Here is a 20,611-nt window from a genome sequence, read left to right as displayed (position 1 = left end):
GATTTCTATCATAAGTCTATGGCAGCCTGTGTGTTGAGGAAATTTATAATCGATTATATCTTTTGATAAAACGGTGCCCTGTGGTTGAGTTAAAGAAAGATGACTCAGATAGCTGGACGTGAATGTGTGTCTTGAACATAATTTATCCATTTAATTTTTTTTTTTGTCTGTGGACCCAAGATTGCAAATCATCATTGCTTTCGAGGAGTGCTTACAGTTCGACCATGGGTCTCTGTGCACCTGGTTATGTTTACTATCACTAAACGGTCGATATAAATTTGAACTGACTTGAACCAAATGTAATACTTGTCACGAATGAGCCACTACATGAAAACTCGTAAATTCTAGATTAAAATTAATACAAAATTGACCTAATTTAGCCTGCGTGGTTTCGTCAATATTTCACGACGCTGCACTCGTTCTGATTACGTCTATCTTCCTGATGGATGAGAACCATGCAGTGATCTATTAGGGCAAAGTCATATGTGATTTATCGCAAACACAGTAACAAGTCCTGTTCCACACACCTCAGCTTCAACTACCATGCATGAAGGTAACTTTGGTATATTTTGGACCATTTGACCACACCCAACGAATTCCTCTATACGTGGATGATACCTAATGTGGTTCAAGAAAGCAAACCGTGGGATTGTTCTCGTCCTTTTATCTACACAAGGATGCACTGCAGCTTTGACTATTCGGGTGATCGAGTCATCAGTTGAACGGTCACATACAATACCCCACTGGCCTCTTCTTTAGTTTAAGTCCTCTAGGAAGACACTTCGAAAGTCGTTACGTAAGGGGACAATGACAAGACCCCCTTGTTATCTTGAGGTTTCCACTCGGCTACAAAAGAACTCATCGATTTGTACCTCTCTGGTGGACATTGGACTGCGTCACACCTTTTGCTGCGACCATCCAATGTGCCTTGTAAACCCTCACTCGACGTGCATGAAAGGAGGTTCTCGCACGTCATCCCAGAAGAATTACATCGCAGTTGCACCACATCGCAAGTTTCGTTTTACATCGTTTTCTGCACCTTCCCAAGTGAAACAGAGTGAGTAAATGAAACCATGATGTTTTATTGTTTTATAAACATTGTATTAGTCGATGTATCCTTCACATCAAGTATAGGTCACTGCATTGAGACATAGACATTTGGGTGGAGAACTGTGAAAGTAACAATCCGCTCTCGATGCAGACATCTTCATGGAGAAGATTTCGTTTCTCTCCACCCCCTTTTTTTTAACCCACTGGACAACACCCATCATCACGCAATATAAAAGCGAACAAAGATAGCTAGTATACGTCATATTCATTGAAATTATTAAATTGATGCTTTAAAGACAAACATCGGATTCACTTACCACGAATCATTATCGTCTCCGCCATGATGTGATCAAGATTTCAAAACAGTGAATGACTAAAGAACAACTTCTAAGAATGCTATAAACTCCAGACATTGATGGTGGGTCCCTGTGACGCTGTGCCTATATATAACATGCATGTATAAGGGCTCAGTTCAGTGCAAGATATTTCGCTTTTCATAACCACGATAACCAGATTGACTTGCTGACGTAAATATGGATTCAGCACCTTATAAAGAGCCTGTGTTGTCTTTGGGATCCGAAGATTGACATTCGGATTGGGCTTGTTGCATGCTGATTGGGCGTGTCTCCATTTTTCTTGCTATGAAGTGTTCAGTTAAGAAACTTTTGCTCCACCTTAAGGCGGTCCTGTATCAAAGAAACTTTGAAAGTCAAATCGCTCATTATTTTGGTAATGAAATCCCCTGCGGATGCAGCGACTCCGAGGCGATGGCACGCTATCGTTATGCATGGATGGTCTATCAATGACGTTGGAATTCCATGTGAAGCTTCTCACGCAAGAGAGCCGTAATTATCATTGTTTATTCCAAGCTCTGTCATAATGTTTTTTTTTTATTCCAAGAAAAATGGCTAAATTTAGCACCTTTGTCAATGTCAGTTATGGGAGCACATTTACAGACCGGTGACACGTAGTACCTTTTAGACCAGAGTCACCATGGGAACACCTTTAAAGGACAGGTCCACCTTCATATCAATGTGGATTGAGTGAACGCAGCATATTTTATTTGGATATACAATTATCAGTGAAAGTTTGCATGGAGAAATTCGGACAATTCGTTTAAAAGTTACACATGTTTAAAGTATATGCGCAGGCACTACTGGATGAGAAGACAATTCTACACAGTGTGACGTCATGACGTCACATGCGTAGAACGACATTAGGAAGATATACTGAGAATTTCAAAAAATTTATTTTGTTGAAAAGAGTGCACATTGTCACTGACTTATGTTAAGGGTAATCCCCCTGCCTTCTGAAAGAAGCAAGTCAAACTTGATATTGTTTATCATGCGAGAAACGTGAAAATGATATGTTGAATATCGTTCTACACTCATGTGATGTTGTTGTTGTTGTTTTGTGTTCAGTGGCGTTTTTCATTCTCTTTAGAATATTTACATATTGTATATATATATATATATATATATATACATATTGTGACATCACAAGCTGTATAGTCTTCTCATCCAGCAGTGACGTGAGCATTGCAGAAACGTCAAATAATATACTATTGAACGAATTGTCCGAATTGGGGCGGATCCAGGAATTCCGTAAAGAGGGGAAGCCTCTACAAAATTAATGGGGGCGCACGCCCCTATATTTTCTTTTTATTTATTTTGTTTTAACAGAAATTAATGGGGCGCCGAGTGCGCCTCGATTGCCTGGATGGATCCGCCACTGGATTGTGTTCTATTAATATTGCTGCATTCAACCACATTGTGTATGAAGGTGCGCTTGTCCTTTAAAGGTGCAAGTTAGCACGTAGTTGCATTCATAAATATGCTTCAAGTTAAAGGGGAAGTTAAAAGTAAAAAAAGGGTATTTTCTAGAGAAGTTTGCGGTCCGTCTGCCCAAACTAAGCGAAGCGGAATACATGTACCAGGTGAAACTTAGCGTGTGAAAATGTGCAGTTTCGCGTCTATGTGTGACCAAGGAAATTTTATACCCTCGTTGGTTTGAAAAGACGATCATAAAGTATAATACGCAAATAAGATAATAAATGAATGAATGAATGAATGAATGAAGTATAGTAAATGAATAAATAAATGAATAAATAAATTAATTAATTAATCAATTAATTGATTAATACATGAATAGATAAATAAATAAATAATGATAAAGGTGGGTGACCGGGCTAAACGTACAGGTTATAGTAGAAATATAATATCTCGATCACACCTAGTCATTATGGCACCTTGAGTTATACAAGTAGCCTTTCTCTTGGCAAATACTCGCCCTTATAAAAGCTTTTAAGTAATCTGATTTGTATATCCAGCCTTCTGAACTATAATCCAAATATTTCGTTAAAAAAATCGACGAACAATCCCTGCATTGTTGCAGTCTCGTGCTATGGCTTGCAATGAGGTACTGTAGTTATTCTTCTTCCATTTCCGCTAATTCAATGGATCCCAAATACATTGTATCATACATTACATGACATTGTGTGCTTACGACGTCAACTCACATACAGAACATAGGCGCTGGTCTCATTGAGGCAATGACGAAGGTCTAATGAAAAAAAAAAAAAAAAAAACTAATCAAGGGTGACGGAACGGGGCACGGGTGCACTCGTTTCTCATTACACACACACACACACACACACACACACACACACACACACACACAAATCCGACTTGCTAAAGGAACACCCTCTTTGAGTTACCTGGTTCCCGTACACTTGTTGGTTCTTGAAAGGGATTTTCTTTTTGGACTTTTTTCTTCGACCCTGGCGGGGTACGGCATATTGAAAAAAACACCAAAAGTCGATAAATCCGTCAAGTTTACTGAGGGGAACATTCCACTCCAAAGCCAATGGGTGTATCATGTATTGTATTTAATACGACAAAGTTATATTCCACTCCAGTGGGCCGTATACAGTACTTAGCACGAGTTTACCCCATGAACATCTAGGCGCGTGTATAACAAGGGCGGATCCAGGAATTCCGTAATGAGGGGGCGCCTTTACAAAATTAAAGGGGGGGGGGGGCTAAGGGGGCTCACGCACCCCACCCCAATTTTGTTCTTTTTATTTCTTTTGTATTCACAAAAAATGAGGGGGGGGGCGATTCGACCCCGCCTGGATCCGCCACTGCATAATTACATGTACATGTACTACGATTAGGACTAGTCTCGGACCCCATGCACGTAAGCTCACGTACAAACTCAAGTGTACGCATGCATTCCAAACACAACAGTAATAATTCGAACTGCATTGTTAATGCTTTTGAGAGCACTGTCCAGAACGAGATTATATATAAAAGTGCTACGTTTACGTCTTGGTCTCAAGCAGTTTTCTCCCCTCCCTGTCATGTGTAGGTTCCATGGATTTTGTTTTAATTATTATTATCTAAGACGATATGTTTGAATGAGACTGGCTCATAATTGGAAGGATCGAGAGCAGCCGAGGATATAACCAGTCAGTCCGCAGCGCGAGCGAAAACGCACATATTTATTCAAGTCGTATGCACGGCTGAGCGGTGCTTGCATACGTAATGAGCAGATACATGGTCATGAATAAATCCGTGTAGAACGAGTATTTCTCGTCAGTTTTCGACACTTTTAGTATCGACTGAAAGAGAAAACATAAGGAAATATGCTCATGATCAAAATAAACGGAAACGAAGAATATAGAATATCAAAATCCCTCTCGAAGTTCGGTATTGTATTCAGAAATATTCCTTCACGTTTGACGCCAAAAAACTAACCTGAAATCTTTCATGCCCCCCTAAAATATGGTGAAGACTATGTCCGCTAAAGTATATAGTATCACAATAAGGGCATGTTTTCCCATCTTCATTTCAATACGGGTCAGGAACTAGCAAAATAATTATTCAGAGACATGTCTAGCGTCGAGTTTAAAAAGATTATCCTCGCATTCGCACCGGAATTCCGGGTCTGTGATTGGTCGAAATCTATCGCAAGACGCGGCGTGTCGCATTGCGTAGTATCCATTGGCTGCTGACTCAATGCTGTGAGTTTTAAATGTTAGGTTCCAGATTGTGATCGAATTTTCACTCTCTATACAAAACTTGAACTTTATACAGGAACCAATGATGTGTATGTGAGTGTGCACTTACAATGACCCTGAACAATGAACCTGGCTGCCACCTGTCCCGAGCTCTGCTGCAAGGCACATGAATGCTTAATCAATTATTCATGTGGATTGCCCCGAGCACCGCTAGTCTGAATTCTTGACACAGGGTGAAATGCATGCACATGAAAGAAGTAAGCACATGTTTCCATGTGCTTGCACACACCACATTTCAGAATGAACAAAGACTAGCTGCGATAGTGGAATTCCTCATGAAACATTCCAATCCTGGCCATTGTCCACGACCATTGTCTGGGTATCAACAACACATTCCACGCGTGTTCATTCACTACCCCACTTCCAGTAAGAAAACATAATTTGCCTTGTTTTCAACAGGAAAATTCACAACCTTAAAAATGGTGCCCCTCTTCGTTTTTTAATTGATCATACTCGCTCAAGTTTCACGATTGTGAAATCGAAGAAATTACGGAGATCTATTTTCAATACCAGTCAGGAACTAGCAAAACATCAAACTATGATCTAAAAGCTTCTTGAACATTGGCAAAATAATTGTTTACTTTGATGCTAAAATGGACTACTATATTGACATCAAAAATAGGGAAATTAGGTATCAAATTAATGAGCATAATCAGCTCTATAACTTACTTAACCATCCTGGGTCAAACAATGCACTGCGAAAGCTATGAAAGCTGTTGTTGCGACCTCTGCAAAAACTCTCGCAAAGTATCGCGACATCTCGTCAGTCTCAAGGGCACAAACTGCGTAAACGTGATTCTGAATAAAATTGTCGTTCGTGCCTCATTATCGCACACGCTGCGGACTGACTGTATATCCGTACATTGCGTAAATTTGCCCCTGTCTACCTTCAAAATACTCTTTATCTTCACCAACCACCACGTAATCTCCGTTCATCAAACTCGCTAAAATTACAGGTACCTCGAATCAAGCATAATAATTGGGGGGATCGGGCTTTTTCATATATGGGCCCAAAACTATGGAATGGCCTACCAAAATCTCTTAGAGAAGCATCTTCCATTGATAGTTTCAAAAAGAATCTCAAGACATATATTTTTAATTTGAATTGAAAATATTGTATACCTGTATGTATAGTATGTGTACGTATATAGGACTATTGTTTGTTGGTTTATTGTCTTATTATTTTCTGTGATACTGTTGTAACGTGACACAATATGTACTCTGTTCTATAGCGCCTTGAGTATCTTTTTTTAGGTAGAAATGTGCGCTTTATAAGAGTCTCACTATTATTATTATTATTATTATTATTACAATCCTGATCGTCGGAAAAGTACAGTACTAATATAGTAAGTAAAGTATACGTAAGTTGGTCACGTAAAACGGCGGTCGCTGGGTATGATCAGGGTAGACAGAAGGATCCGTCTGTCCGGAGGAGTCTTTTATTTTGATTACTGCCACTACCTCCGCCAAGGGAGGAGGTTATTGTTTTCGTTACCGATGGTTTGTTTGTTTGTTTGTTCGTGTCCAAAGTATAACTCAAAAAGTAGTGAACAGATTTGTATGAAACTTACAGGAAAGGTTGAGAATGGCACAAGTAATAGATGATTGAATTTTATCAGTGATCCAATAATTTTTTATACTAGTGTTTTGGGAGGTAGGGTCAACGAACTTGGGAGTTCAAGCTGCGCATTTTTAAGGTTTTCATACGCGCACTATTTCAAAGTGCGTGCTCCACTTTCTGCTAAATGTTAATGCCATTTTTTCCTCTTTATGGTAATAGGTATTTACAATGTTTTGCTGTATGCTATTGAAATTGCTTACATCTGCGTTATTGTTGCCCTGCTTTCTTTTAACTGTTTTGTTTGTCTTGCTTCTCTCTCTCCCTCTCTCTCTCACTCTCTTTTTCTCATCTGGATCCTCTGCCATTCTATGAATTCTGTATATTTTGTAAAAAACATGCAATTATCGGTATAGCTGATATATAATAATGTATTAATTGATTTTTATCTGTTTTACGATGTTTGTTCAAATTTTCTTTCATACCCAGACTTTGGGTGACAAAGAAGATAAAAGAAAAATGTCATTGTTATTGTCAAACCATTGTCATTGCGAGAGATAGGCGCGCCGCGCATTTGAGGGTTTATGACGTAACAAAGGCTTCAATACTGGAAAAAAAGGCGATTTTTCAGTGGGTGGAAATCACTGATCTCTACTGCAAATCAAAGAATATATAGCTGCAAATGGAAGAGCAAGATGATAAACGGTGGAAAGTATAACTGCTTGGCGGAGGTCTGCGCTGTCGAAGTGCTTTTCTAGTTTATTTATTTATTTATTTATTTTAACGCCATCCCTCTCCTCCGTAGACAGAAAGATTCGTCTGTCCGGAGGAGTCTTTTATTTTATTATTTTTATTATTATCATTATTTTCATCATTTTTTATTCATTCGTTTATTCATTTGACGTTACCGCTGGCCTGTACAGGAAGGGATACGTGAAGCCAGGGGGGCGTTTCATCAACGAGTTTGTAGGAGGTTTTTTACCGACAAATTTGCTATCAGCCAATCAGTCGCAAGGATTTCAGTAGCTTTTAACAGTTGTCAGTGTTAATCACCGACAAAAAGTTTCATGAAACGGTCCCCGGATCTCCGCGGAACATATCCCCGACGATGACCAATCTTTCGGTCATAATGATCAGCGAGTACTAGGTGGCTTCCCTGGTTTGATGCAAACTTTCCCTAGGGGACACCAATCCCACCAACCCCATCCCCATGCACAATACTGTCCTGAGCATTTCACGTAACATAATACATGTATTATACACGTGATTTAGCAAAGCAGCGGGCGCCCGGGCAGAATGAATGAATGCTCTTTTTCTCCGATGCGTGCACTACACATGTGGGTGAGTACGGGCTGCGTGAAAAGCAAAACAGACAGCGCGACCTTTGCCTTACGAAATGCATGCCGCTAGTATGCTCAGAAGCACTTTTATAAAATCACGCAGACCAAGTAGTACTCAGCGAAAAGCCACCTAGATCTGGAGACTATAGTATCTATTTGGTGATGTTCTTGTAACGAGGCAGACTACCAGTATCTGGAAAAACACAAAAAAGCAATCTCAACGAATTTCATCTCAAGACTCCCGACTACGACCAAGTACAGGTCGTAGACGTTACATCAGCCCACATCGCGTCTAGACTTGCAAGCGCCTGCAGTTCAGCGGGCCCTTTCACTGCGTGAGGAGTGGTTGGAGGTGTTTGCCGATGATGAAACGAGCTCGGGGACCCGGACGTTGTCTGACGAATGGCGATGGCCATGCCGTGAATGGCGTGGATGTACATGTACAACGCCTCATCACTGGCAAGCAATTTCGAAGAGATGAGCTGCCTGTACAGGTATAGCACTTAGCAGTTTAGCAGTGAATATTGAAGAACGAGGTGTAGAAAAAGGCTAGAACTATTGTTTGGATTTCCAATGATAAACCGGTAAACACTAGATCATAAATCTTGATATTTCGGGCCGGGCGCAAGCTCGAGTCCAGTTTTACAATGAAAATACTGACAGTGAGTTCGTGCTATTTAGAGACCTACAATCAAGATTTGCATTAACAATAGAGTTTAATACTTCATACTGTTTTTTTGTAATTCAATTGGCAATTCATCAGATTTACATTTACTTCAGTAGGCCCTAAAATTTTTTTTTTAACATAGATTTACAGTGATAAATTTTGTGAACTGACGACCGTGACGATCATAACCAGATGACCGTGCACAAGAATAAACTTTTTATAAATCATGCACTTTTAGTTTTAATACGACCCTGTTTTAGATTTTTTTTATTGCATTGCAGCCAAATGTTTTTCTAGGGATCAAGAATAGAGTCAATAATTTGGGGAACACTCTAAAAGGAGGTGCATCAACCAGTGTACCAATCCAGTGACCCGTGGCCGTGTGTGTGATCTGAGGCCAGGTTTAACAGGGGGTATCCCCCTGCCACTGCCACTGCCACTGGCTTCCCACACGAGGAGGCTATTGCAATTTTAGAATGGAAATCCAACGATGTGGCGCACACTTTTTGATGGAATGTTTGAAAAATTCTTTTAAATATTGATATTCAAGGACAATGTGAATGGCTAAATTATATCTTTTTCTGCATCAGATTTTATATTGTAAAGCACATAGGGAACATGTTCTATGTGCCATAGAAGTTTGATTATTGTTATTATTATTATTATTATTCTCATTATTATAATGACTAATGTTACTATTATTACATGTGTCAGCATCTGCATGATTAAATACATGTAAGTCTATGAATGTGTCATATGAGGGGGTATATCAGTGACGGATCCAGAGGGGGCACATCGGCGCACACTCCCTCTTTATTTTTTTTGTTAAAACAAAAGAAATGAGAAAAAAGGGGGGCAAGTGTGCCCCCTTTACTTTTGTAAAGGCACCACCCCTTTACGATGTATATGATATCCCCTCCAACTTGGGAGTTTTTGCATTTTAGAACTGAAATTTAGTGAACTGGTACACATTTGTACTTTTTCAAAAATTTTATATGAAAAATGAAAAGATCAGTATGTAAGGACTAAGTTTCTGGCATAAGTCCTTGAGAGTCAACAGGAATAAATGTTCATTCCAATTGATTTTTCAAGCTATTGATTAGAGTGAAGCATACTTGAGCCTGTTAATAAATTCAATATCCTCTAAAGATGATTTGCCAATGTCACCTGGCGGTACTCTCATGACTCTATCATTAAATGTCAACAGCACGTTTTTAGTTTGCTGACACACCAAAGTACCTTGAGACATTTCATCATGCACAAAGTCAAGGGTGGTGCTTCTATCATGGAAGAGCTCCTGATTCCAACAGGGATATATCCAATTTCAGTCGTTGAATGCTGAATTATTGTCCCTCACTGATGAGGAACCAGAGGCTGGGTTTCTGGAGAAAAAAGAAAAAAGAAAAAAACCTAGAGAGGGAGTCAATCCAGGCCACTGACAGTCCGCGATTGTGAAAGGGCTTTGAGTTCTGTTAGTTTCCTTTAATATTATTCTAAGTTTCTCACATTTTAGTACTCCCCCTCCCCTTCAATAAAGAAACTGCCATTTTAATGTGTTGTGTTTTCTTCTGAAAAAAAAAAATCCAGAAAACGAATATCAGGGCTGGTGGACCAAGTCTAGTTTTCAAAGAAAAAGACTTCAGGAAGAAATATTTGTCCTTTTCATTGAACTTTGAGTGTTTTGACAATGTATAAGCTTGTGTATACATATACCAAATACTGAAGTTCCAGTAACAAGTGATGGAGGTGGAGAGTTTTTGCCATTCACTTTCCCACCCACAAACAGCTTGTGATTGCAAACTAAAGCCTTTTGGCTTTTGTTCCCTTCTTTGTTGTTTGCTTGGCGCTTGGTTCCCCCCCCCCCCCTTCCGTGTCAGAAAAGAATTGAGACTACATATTTGCTATGCAAGAGGAAATGTAGTCCTTTCTAATGCCAGAAAACCAGTAGCTTTCTGCTCTGTTTGAGTCCAGGATTAGTGTAATCTCTTACGTCTCCTCACTGATTCAGAACTTTTTTTTACATAACAGACAAGGCTGCTCTAAATGAAGCTGTCTGGATTTTTACTGTTTATGGAATGGAAAACATCAGAGGGCAGCAGCCTTATGAACATTGATGGAAAGAAGAGAGATGCATGTGAGCTGCACACAAACACACACACACACACACACACACACACACACACACACACACACACACAGAGTTAACTTTCTTAACCTTCTTCGAACTTGATTGTGAAAAAGTGTGAAGAAACTCATTGCGCGACATGGATGGCAGAAGACCAGCGACAGAACATCGACCAATTAGTTTTTGTTTGTTTGTTTGTTTTCACCATAGAAATGTGAGAGATTTCTGTGTTTCGGAGTGGAGTTTCGTTTGCCCCATGTGCATATGGGGGGGGGGGGTGGAAGATGACTTCATTTGGCATTTTTGTCAGTGTATGCATTATTCATTTGGGAATCTGATTTATGGTACTGTTTGAGAAGTGAGAGTGATATTGTTGACTTCTGGTGGAATGATGCTCAAAAATCTTATTGCCTTGTTAAGAGGCTATGCACTTCTGTAAGTTGATCTTACATAAGTTGAAGAATGAAGATGATAAAAATGGAAATTGTCCCTAGATACCCATGCATTTCGATGAAATGTTTCTAATGTCTGTAACAAATGATTATGTGTGTGTGCTATCACTGATAATGGTTTTTGTCGAGCCCACCGGAGGTGTGAGGAGACTAAGGGATCGCCTGCGGCGTCTCTCCGTAACGCTACAAAAACTTGAATAACTCTCTAACGGATTTCAATTTCAATCAAACTTGGAAGGAAGAGTGGTTACATGTATGCAAAGTCACACATTTTACCAAACATGAAGGGCACCTCAAGGTCAATGGTTACAGGCAGAGGTCAATGAACTTTAGGGCCCAATGTTAAGTTTTTAAGGCGCGTTTCGTTTATGGCTCGTAACTTTTGATGTATCTGTCTGTCTAGGTGGTAGATGTCCCTTGGGAAGTTGAAAGTTACCGCAAAGGCGCAAAGGTCACAGACAGGGGTCAACAAACATTTAGGGCCTAATGCTAAGTTTTTATGGCGCGTTTTGATTGTGGCTCATAACTTTTTATGCGGGGCTGGGCCGAGCCGCGGCCGAGCCCTGCAATTTTATCCGTTTACACTGCTGGGCTCAGCCGCGCTTTTAATTCAAACCTTTCAATATTTTGTCGTAGTGGGGCTCTGCTTGTAAACAAACGCAATTTGGTAATAGTCTGATTTTCAGACCCTTTGCCAACTGGATTCCGTGGCGACAAAGTCGCCGTTCGGGCAAAGGCCTTTGCAGGACAAAACCACCTTTAACTATACTAGTTTTCGACGTTGAGGGGGTTAATATCGTGAATAGCGAAATAGTACGGGCAGAGGGTCTGGAAGCCAGACTAAAATTGGCCGCGCATTTGGCCCAGTTTGCATTTACACTAAGAAGAGGTCGAGACCACCTCCAGAGCATGGCCAAATGCGCGGCCAATTTTGGCCCCGCATTTGGCCTTTTGCGCGTTTACACTGAAATGAAGGCGGGTCTTGCCGCAGCCGAGCCTCTCTCTGTAAACGGGGTCAAAGAGAGAGTGTCTGAGTCTAGGTTTTTGTAAACCCAGAACAAGTGAGAAATTCCTGAAACTGTTTGAAGAACATCACAATGACATACAATGTGGTCACATCAGAAAGTCGATTTTTTTTCCATGCACAACACCAGGTTAGATGATAAACTTGCTTTCATATGGGTTTCATTTTAATATTTTATTAGCTCACCTGAGCCAAAGGCTCAAGTGAGCTATTGCGATCGCCCTTCGTCCGGCGTCCGTCGTGCGTCGTGCGTCGTGCGTAAACTTTTTACATTTTCATCTTCTTCTTGAAATCCCCAAGACCGATTTTCATCAAACTTGGCAGGTAGCGTCCCTAGGGGGTTAGGAACTCAATTTGTTAAAATGGGCACCATGCCCCACCCAAGGGGTCCCCAGGGGGCCCAAACCCCCCAAAATTAAGGAATCTGTAAAAATCTTCTTCTCTAGAACCAGAAGTGATAGAGCTAAGTTAATACTATGAGTTAGTACATTGATGACTATAGTTTTAAGTTTGTTCATGGCAGAATCAGGGATGCCCCCCTTGGACCCAGGGGAGGGGGGTGGGGAGGGGTTCTAATGGGGCCTAAATTGTACATTTTCATCTTCTTCTTGAGAACCCCATGACCCATTTTCACCAAACTTGGCAGGTAGCATCCCTAGGGGGTTAGGAACTCAATTTATTAAAATGGGCACCATGCCCCACCCAGGGGGCCCCCAGGGGGCCTAAACGCCCCCAATTTAAGGAATCTGTAAAAATCTTCTTCTCTAGAACCAGAAGTGATAGAGCTAAGTTAATACTATGAGTTTGTACATTGACGACTGTAGTTTCAAGTTTGTTCATGGCAGAATCAGGGGTGCCCCCCTTGGGACCCAGGGGAGGGGGGGGGGGGTGAGGTTGGGTCCTAATGGGGCCTAAATTGTACATTTTTATCTTCTTCTTGAGAACCCCACGACCCATTTTCACCAAACTTGGCAGGTAGCATCCCCAGGGGGTTAGAATCTCAAGTTGTTAAAATGGGCACCATTCCCCACCCAGGGGGCCCCCAGGGGGGGGGGGGGCCAAACCCCCATAATGAAAGAATCTTTAAAAATCTTCTCTAGAATCAGAAGTAATAGAGCTAAGATAATACTATGAGTGAGTACGTAGTTTCAAGTTTGTTCATAGGAGATCCAGGGGTGAACCTCATGGGGGCGGGGGGGGGGGGGGGGGGTTTGGTTGGGAAGGTCCAAATGGGGGCCTGAATTGTACATTTTCATCTTCTTCCTGAAAACCTCACGATGTATTTTCGTCAAACTTGGCAGGTAGCATCCCTAGGGGGTCAGGATCTCAATTTATAAAGATGGGCACCATGCCCCACCCAGAGGGCCCCAGGGGGCCCCAATCCCCCCAAATTAAGGAATCTTAAAAAATCTGGGCCCTTATTGTACATTTTCATCTTCTACTTGAGAATGCCTGGTCAAATTTTGGTAGAGCTGTGAATAATTTTAGATTAGTGACTGCGTGAAAGGTGAACTTGCGATACTCAGGTGAGCGCTAGACCCGCGGGTCTCTTGTTTCACTTGAAATTCTTTATTCTCTTTTTGCTGCTTTATGTCTCCTCTAACTCACCCTAAAGCAACCTTTATTGGTAATAATAGAAAATAAAATACCTGACAATCAATTGCTTATCACCTCATTTTAATCTCATCGTGCAACAATCTTTTGTTTGACATATGCAGGAAGACAGTATGGACCTGAACGGATCAAGTACCAATGGCACTACCCAGAACAACAATAATGTTGGTGAGATTTTTAAGGTGCTCGTGACGGGTGGTGCAGGCTACCTCGGGACAACTATTGTACCGATGCTGCTGCAGAGAGGCCACCAAGTAAAGATCTTCGACAGGCTGAGCTGGGGGGTGTTACCCATGCTATCATTTGTGGGCTCTCCAAACCTCTCCATCATCAAGGGTGATGTGTGTGATGCTGATCAACTTGCTGGGGAGATGCAGGACTGCGATGTCATCATCCACCTGGCAGCCATAGTTGGCTATCCCGCATGTGAGAGAGACCCGGACGAGGCTAAGCAGGTCAACGAGGAGGGCACGGCGAATATCGTGAAGAATCTCCGTCCCGACCAGAGACTCATCTATGCCTCCACTGGTTCATGCTACGGCGCTGTCGAGGGAACGTGCACCGAAGAAACCCCAATCAGCCCCCTGACGCTATACGGGAGCACCAAAGCCAAAGGGGAGGAACTGGTCCGGTCAGTTGGAGGGGTCGGTCTCCGTCTGGCAACAGTGTTCGGCATGTCACCGAGGGTCCGACTTGACCTCCTTGTCAACGACCTGACCCACAAAGCAGTCACCTTGAAGCACTTTGACCTCTACCAGGGAGGCTTCCGCAGGACTTTCCTCCATGTGAAAGATGCCGCCCGGGCTTTTCTTCTGGCTGTCGACAACTACAAAACCATGAGTGGCAAGGCGTACAACGTTGGCCATGAGTCCATGAACATGACAAAGCGTGAGGTGGCTGACACCATACAGGAGCTGGTTCCAGAGTGCAAGATCACCACGTCCAGCAGCGGCGAAGACAAGGATAAGAGAGACTATGAAGTTTCCTATGCAAAACTGCGAAAACTTGGCTTTAAGCCAACGCTTACAGTCAAGGAGGGTGTGCAAGAGTTGCTCAAGGTGGTTCCATACATGACGGAGAATGAAATTCGTGTTGCTCGCAATGTTTAATGTATATCAGTGATTTGTAGTATTCCTGCAAGAATTACACTTCCAATGATAGAATACAGAGAGAATTCCATGGACATGTCTAATAGTGTAATTCCCATTTAGAAATTGTAAAAGAAAAAAAAATTGCTATTGGAGTGTTAAACACCAAATACATTTTCATGAGAGAGATATGCTTAGTATGTATGTTTTGCTTTTTCCTCTGTGTAAGAATGTGTGATATTGAATTCACAAGGTGCACAGTAATTTTTATGCTTAGACATTAACAGGTAGCTTTCACGTGACCCCGGCCACTTCACCATCTTTTATGTGTGAAGAATACAATCCCATATTTCCAAGCTCTCATGTTGTTGTTGTGGGGGGTTCCTAATTTTTTTCCTTTGTAATGATCTTTGTTTTGGTGAACTTGTGTGCTACACTGTAGCTGAGAGCGAAATACAATGTATAGTGTCCTTGTTTGAAAGTCCATGATAATTCTGTGAAGGTAATTTTCGTTAAGTGCCTGTAGTGTTTGCAGTCACCAAAGATACCTGTGATTCCATGTTATCACAATATCAAGTACTTGTGAAGACATATTTGGTGATGTGCTTTGAAAGTTTTGCGAGTTGATTTCTATCCTGTGCAGTGTGAACATGAAGCTAAGAGGGACATACTCTCTTTTCCAAAGTCATACATGTGATGCAACAATTCACACACAGTGATATCTTCAAGGAAGATGCACTTTATAGAAAATAAAAAAGAGGGACTGCAAAACTGAGGCTCTTGAAGGTGATTAAAACTTATGTTTGTAGGTGTCCAGCACAAATCTTTTTCACTTGTTTCTGAATAACCATGTCTGGCACAAAGAAAGATTTTTTTCCCCCCACCTATCTAAATGGGAATTTGGGCAAGGGCCCTGTAGATTTAAAAGGCAAATACCCTTTCATTTTCCACGGTTGCCAGTAAGTTTGCACTACCTCAGGCAAAGATTGCTGTCAATACGAGGTAAGTGAGTGTGCAGTCAATTGAATTCTAAATGAATTTGATATTAGACCTAGTATAGGAAACATGCATTGTATGAAATCACAAGTGAAACTTTGGTTGTATTGTTACATTTGGCAATTTATTGATCGGTTTGGGTGGGGGTTATGCATGTGAGCAAAATATGTAAACTTGGTAAGCCATCAACTATGTCAAGCGTGTGATAAAGAGTCAAAAGGTTGGCATTCCTTGTGAAAGTCACATGGTTAACTAGGTTTTGTACACATGCACAATTGAAAATCTTGTTGATATTCCTCAGCTTAAAACAAAGTAAAAGAAAGTCCTCTCTGTTAAAATGAAAAAAATATTTCAGACCATTTAAGGGGCAAGATGACTTGCAAAACTTGTCATGTGGAAGAACTTGATTGATATGTATGAAAGGTCAGAATGCAGTCATTTTGCATGCTTGGGTAACACTATTGATCGAGACAGCACTATTCATCTCGAGTGTTAGAGTTGGTATGTCAATTTTTCAGGTTTTTCAGGTTTCCAACTTTTTTTGTGTGAGATAACAAAAAACCTCTCATGAAATATGAAAAAGCATGTAATTGTAAGGCGGACTCAAAGTTTATATGATGAAAATTGATTTTGAAATCGCTGAAATATCCGAACAAAAGGTGAGACCCCCCTTTTTTTAAGGATCCCTTTGTTTTACTTTGTTGTTTTTTGATATCTCGGCCTTTTCAGAACAGAGTTTCATCAAATAAACTTTGAATTCCTCTTAGAACTTTAAGCTCTGTATCATTTCGTAAGTGCTTTCTTAGTATCTCACAAAAAGTTGAGAGTTCAATCCTCGCCTCAACCACTATTATACCATCAATCACTTTAATGCACTCACATATCAACCCATCAGGAGAACTTTTAATATGCAGACATCATGATGGAATGCTATTTCATGACAGTTGTGTATTTTACTCATTCAGTCTGCAGTATCTCACATAGAAAACTGTTTATTGAAGCATTTTGAATGCAACCACTATTGTCCCTTCAGAAGCAAACAGCAGATAAAATGACATGTACAGTATTTGTTGAGAGATCTCTTCGTCTCATACATATACTACAGTGGGTAAATGGTTATAAAAACTATTGAGCTTTGTATGGTCCTTTCAACATGAATGTTAGCTACTTGTAGATTAATGAATGCAAGGAAGAAATGAGTGAATGGTGCACTACCTGAATTGTTTCTCATATTATACAATGAAAAATGACAGATGAACTTAGTAAGGCAGCAGTACTTGTTTTAAATTTGTCAAGTACTTCTTATTGCTGTGCATTGCTGTCATGTACATGTAGACTTATTGGAGAGATGGGTGGTATTTATTCATGTATTTGTTTGTTCCATGCTTCCATGTGAAATATATAAAACACATTTATTTGGCTGGAAATAGTGTGTGCATTTTAAATACAGTGCACTCCCATTATAATGAAGTCCTCAGGACTAGCAATTTTCTTGTGTTATAAACAAACAGTTAAGTATATAAAGATGTGGTATATGGTAATTTGGGGGCCCAAATTTTTTCTTCATTGTAGTGAGAATTTTGTTAAATCCATGTTCATTGTAATTGGAGTGCACTGTACCATGTCGTGGTCATTCAAGGTTTCTGTGTATTTGTGTATTTGTGTATTTGGTATTTAGTTCTATTTCTTTTTTTAATTATGCCAATTAGTTTCTATTTTTGTACTCTCGCACATTGTATACAGTTAGCACAATATGTAATGAGAAATATGGTGGTAAGTATGTGTACCTTGTTACTTATATTTTAGCAATTTCAAACTGCATTATTCATCCCTAAAACCTTGACTGCAGACTTTTGCAATGACAATGTTTATATTTTGTGTACTGGCATGATGTGATGAACAGAATTTCTTAATTAGTTAGTTATTATTATGTTATTCTTTATTAATTTTTTTTTCCAGCTAGAATCAACCAGAGCACTATCAAATAATCTGTGAGGACCTGAGGCTTTTTCCCCATATGGAAATGTCATGTGATATTGTAAATGAAATGCTTGAAGTTAGGATATTTTTTTGTTTAATTATATAATCAAATGAAATCAAGTACATGTATGGAATCACCTTTTCCCCACTGAATTTGGCAAAGTCTGAACTTAACTGCGTTTCCTACAAATTTTGACTCTGAAATGTTAGGTGGAACAGGTTAAATCTATTGATTCCAAGAGAAATTTACCAAAACTATATCATCCCTTTAATTGTGTTCTTGGCGATAGAATACAGTTGAGGAGTTTTTGTACTGTAGCATGATTTAAAATTGACAAAAGGAATAAAATGAACAAACAATACAGCACCAAGCCACAGAAATGTGGATTCTGACACTTCATGAGTTTATAGCCCCTGAAACATTCTTGAGATACATGTATATCTCATTCTTTTTCTTTCTTTTTTTCCGATTGTAGCTAATTCTAGGTTAGGATGTGTGTTGTTAAGACCTCGCTTGATATGTGAATTCAATCATGTGTATATCAACCGTACAAGAGAAAAATGAGGCTGAGTATAATAAATGTTTTTAATGAAAAGCTATTTGGTTGAACATTCGTGTGGTTTGTCAAAAATTGCATTCTTTTAACCTACACTGTATGTGTTGGGGAGGGCTTATTTGGCAACCCTTGAGATTTCGGCCGTGGATCGCGCCAATGTGTTCACTATTTTTTATGCCTCCGCCATAAAGTGCCGCCAGAGGCATTATGTTTTCGGCTTGTCCATCTGTCTGTCCTCCCGTCTGTAATCAATTTTGTGGACAGCGTAACTAAAAAACCATTTGAGATTTCCTAATGGAACTTGGCATGTATATGTATGAGTGCGTAAACTTGTGCCTATAGATCAACTTTTTAGTGTACATGCTCAAGGTCATAAGGTCAAAGTCATGTACTATTTCCCCATATCCATGCAGTGCCTGAAGTTTTTTTTTTTTTTCTTGAAACTTGATGTATACATGTACTACCAAATAAAGATTCCACAGAGAGAGTTTTGGGTCATAAGGTCAAGTGAAACTTAAAATTTCACCTTTTACTCCATATCAAGGAAATGGTTCAAGGTAACTTCATGGAACTTTGTTCATATGCATGTACAGTGTACTGATTGGCAGTGATTATGTAGGGAATGTGGGTGTCAACTCCTCAAAATTTCACTATTCCGTCATATTTATGCAATACCTTCAGGATTTTTCTTGAAACTTGATATATACGTGTACATGTATTACCGACTATAGAGATTCTCAGGAATTTTTTTTTTTTTTAAGGGCAAAGGTCAAGTGAAAGTGATAAATTTGACTTTTTCCTCCATACCTGGAAAGTGACTCAAGGTATCATCATGAAACTTTTGAATGTTCTACCATGCAGTGATTCTCTTGGGAATTTTAGAGTCATAGGGTGAAAGGTCCAGGGCCAAAGGGTAGATTGAAATACTAAAATTTTACTATTTAATACTAAATTTATAATTTTTCCCCATACCTTGAAAAGTACTTAATGCATTGACTTATAAAAGGGCCAAAAGTCAAGTAAAAATTCTCAAATCCGAAAATACCTGCTCTCTTATGCAATATAGCCATTCATTCAATTAAACCTAGTTCAAGGAAAGTGAACATTCAACACATTTGTGACAAACCTGTCATTTCAATATTTTGCCGGTTATGTAAAAATGTCATCACACACTGTGGATACATTGTACTATACACCTTTTATAGGAGGACCATGCATTATGGCGGAGGCATACCAGTCGCCATTGTGACATTTCTAGTTTTCTCAGAATGCTTGTATCATTTCTTATTTCTTATTTTCGGTTCTCCTGTCAATCAACATTGCGTTGTATACTTATTATGTCCATATACTACTGGTATTATAAGTATTACGTTACCCTGTCATGGCAGAATATGGTAATCCAATGTACAATGTACATTCATTGTTCCCAGTGTTCGGATACAAAGAGTGTCTGGATGTAGCGAGGTAAATGAGCCAGACTCGACGAGTTCGTAATACCGGAATTTCCATGTGTACAAGAAAATCTGATTTCTGTGTTTTCTAATAAGGTAATAATTTGAAGGGAAATCTCTATGTAAGAATTTGACTCATCATTCTATGTCGCTGGAGAGGATGGGGGTAGGGGCTAAATAATTTCAAAACTCTTTAAAAAAAAAAAAAACTTGCAGGGTGTGTTCATAATGAGGTAAGGTGTAGATATTTGATTTGGGGTCGTGAGGTTAAAGATCAAATGTCATATGGTCATAAAGGAATAGCTCATGAATGAATAGCATTTTCACCAAACTTGCAGCGTGTGTTCATAATGAGCAACAAAAATTATTTAGGGTCATGAGGTCAAAGGTCATAAACGTCGTGAAAGACATGAAAACTAAGCTTAATCTCTCAATAACTCAAGAACGGATGATCGAATTTTCACCAAACTTGCAGGACGTGTTCATATCAAAGACCAGTAAGAAAGAAACAATTACATGTAGGGTCATGAGGTCAAAGATCAATCATAAAGAACATAAAGAAGCTATTTAAAATTAGGCTGATCGACAGCGCGGCGGTCGTATCATTGGTGCGTACATATGAGCGATC

At 39.9% G+C, this 20,611-nt stretch overlaps 2 protein-coding genes across 2 annotated transcripts in view; one reads left to right on the top strand and one right to left on the bottom strand.

Annotated features, from left to right (window-relative positions):
- Positions 1-20,611, bottom strand: part of LOC139728226 (acyloxyacyl hydrolase-like) — a 99,814-nt gene that overhangs the window by 36,952 nt on the left and 42,251 nt on the right. The gene's annotated exons all lie outside the window — the stretch shown is intronic.
- On the top strand, positions 8,144-15,020 carry LOC139728225 (GDP-D-glycero-alpha-D-manno-heptose dehydrogenase-like). The gene is made up of 2 exons (XM_071639188.1): positions 8,144-8,523; positions 14,016-15,020. Exons 1-2 carry the CDS (start codon positions 8,392-8,394, stop codon positions 15,018-15,020), a joined length of 1,137 nt encoding a protein of 378 aa, XP_071495289.1. The 5' UTR covers positions 8,144-8,391.

The sequence above is a fragment of the Diadema antillarum genome, unplaced genomic scaffold (assembly GCF_040938485.1).
Source record: "Diadema antillarum isolate AM-2024a unplaced genomic scaffold, OU_Dant_1.0 seq00000170_RagTag, whole genome shotgun sequence".
Lineage (NCBI taxonomy): Eukaryota > Metazoa > Echinodermata > Echinoidea > Diadematoida > Diadematidae > Diadema > Diadema antillarum.
Note: the sequence above shows the minus strand (reverse complement) of the source record. Positions and strands in the feature narration are given on the sequence as shown.

Bases quoted from the DNA above. Each gene is read 5' to 3' on its own strand.
- LOC139728225 (XM_071639188.1), top strand. From the start codon at position 8,392: ATGATGAAACGAGCTCGGGGACCCGGACGTTGTCTGACGAATGGCGAT. The intron at 8,524-14,015 runs GTATAGCACTTA...TGACATATGCAG, and splicing joins GAGATGAGCTGCCTGTACAG to GAAGACAGTATGGACCTGAA.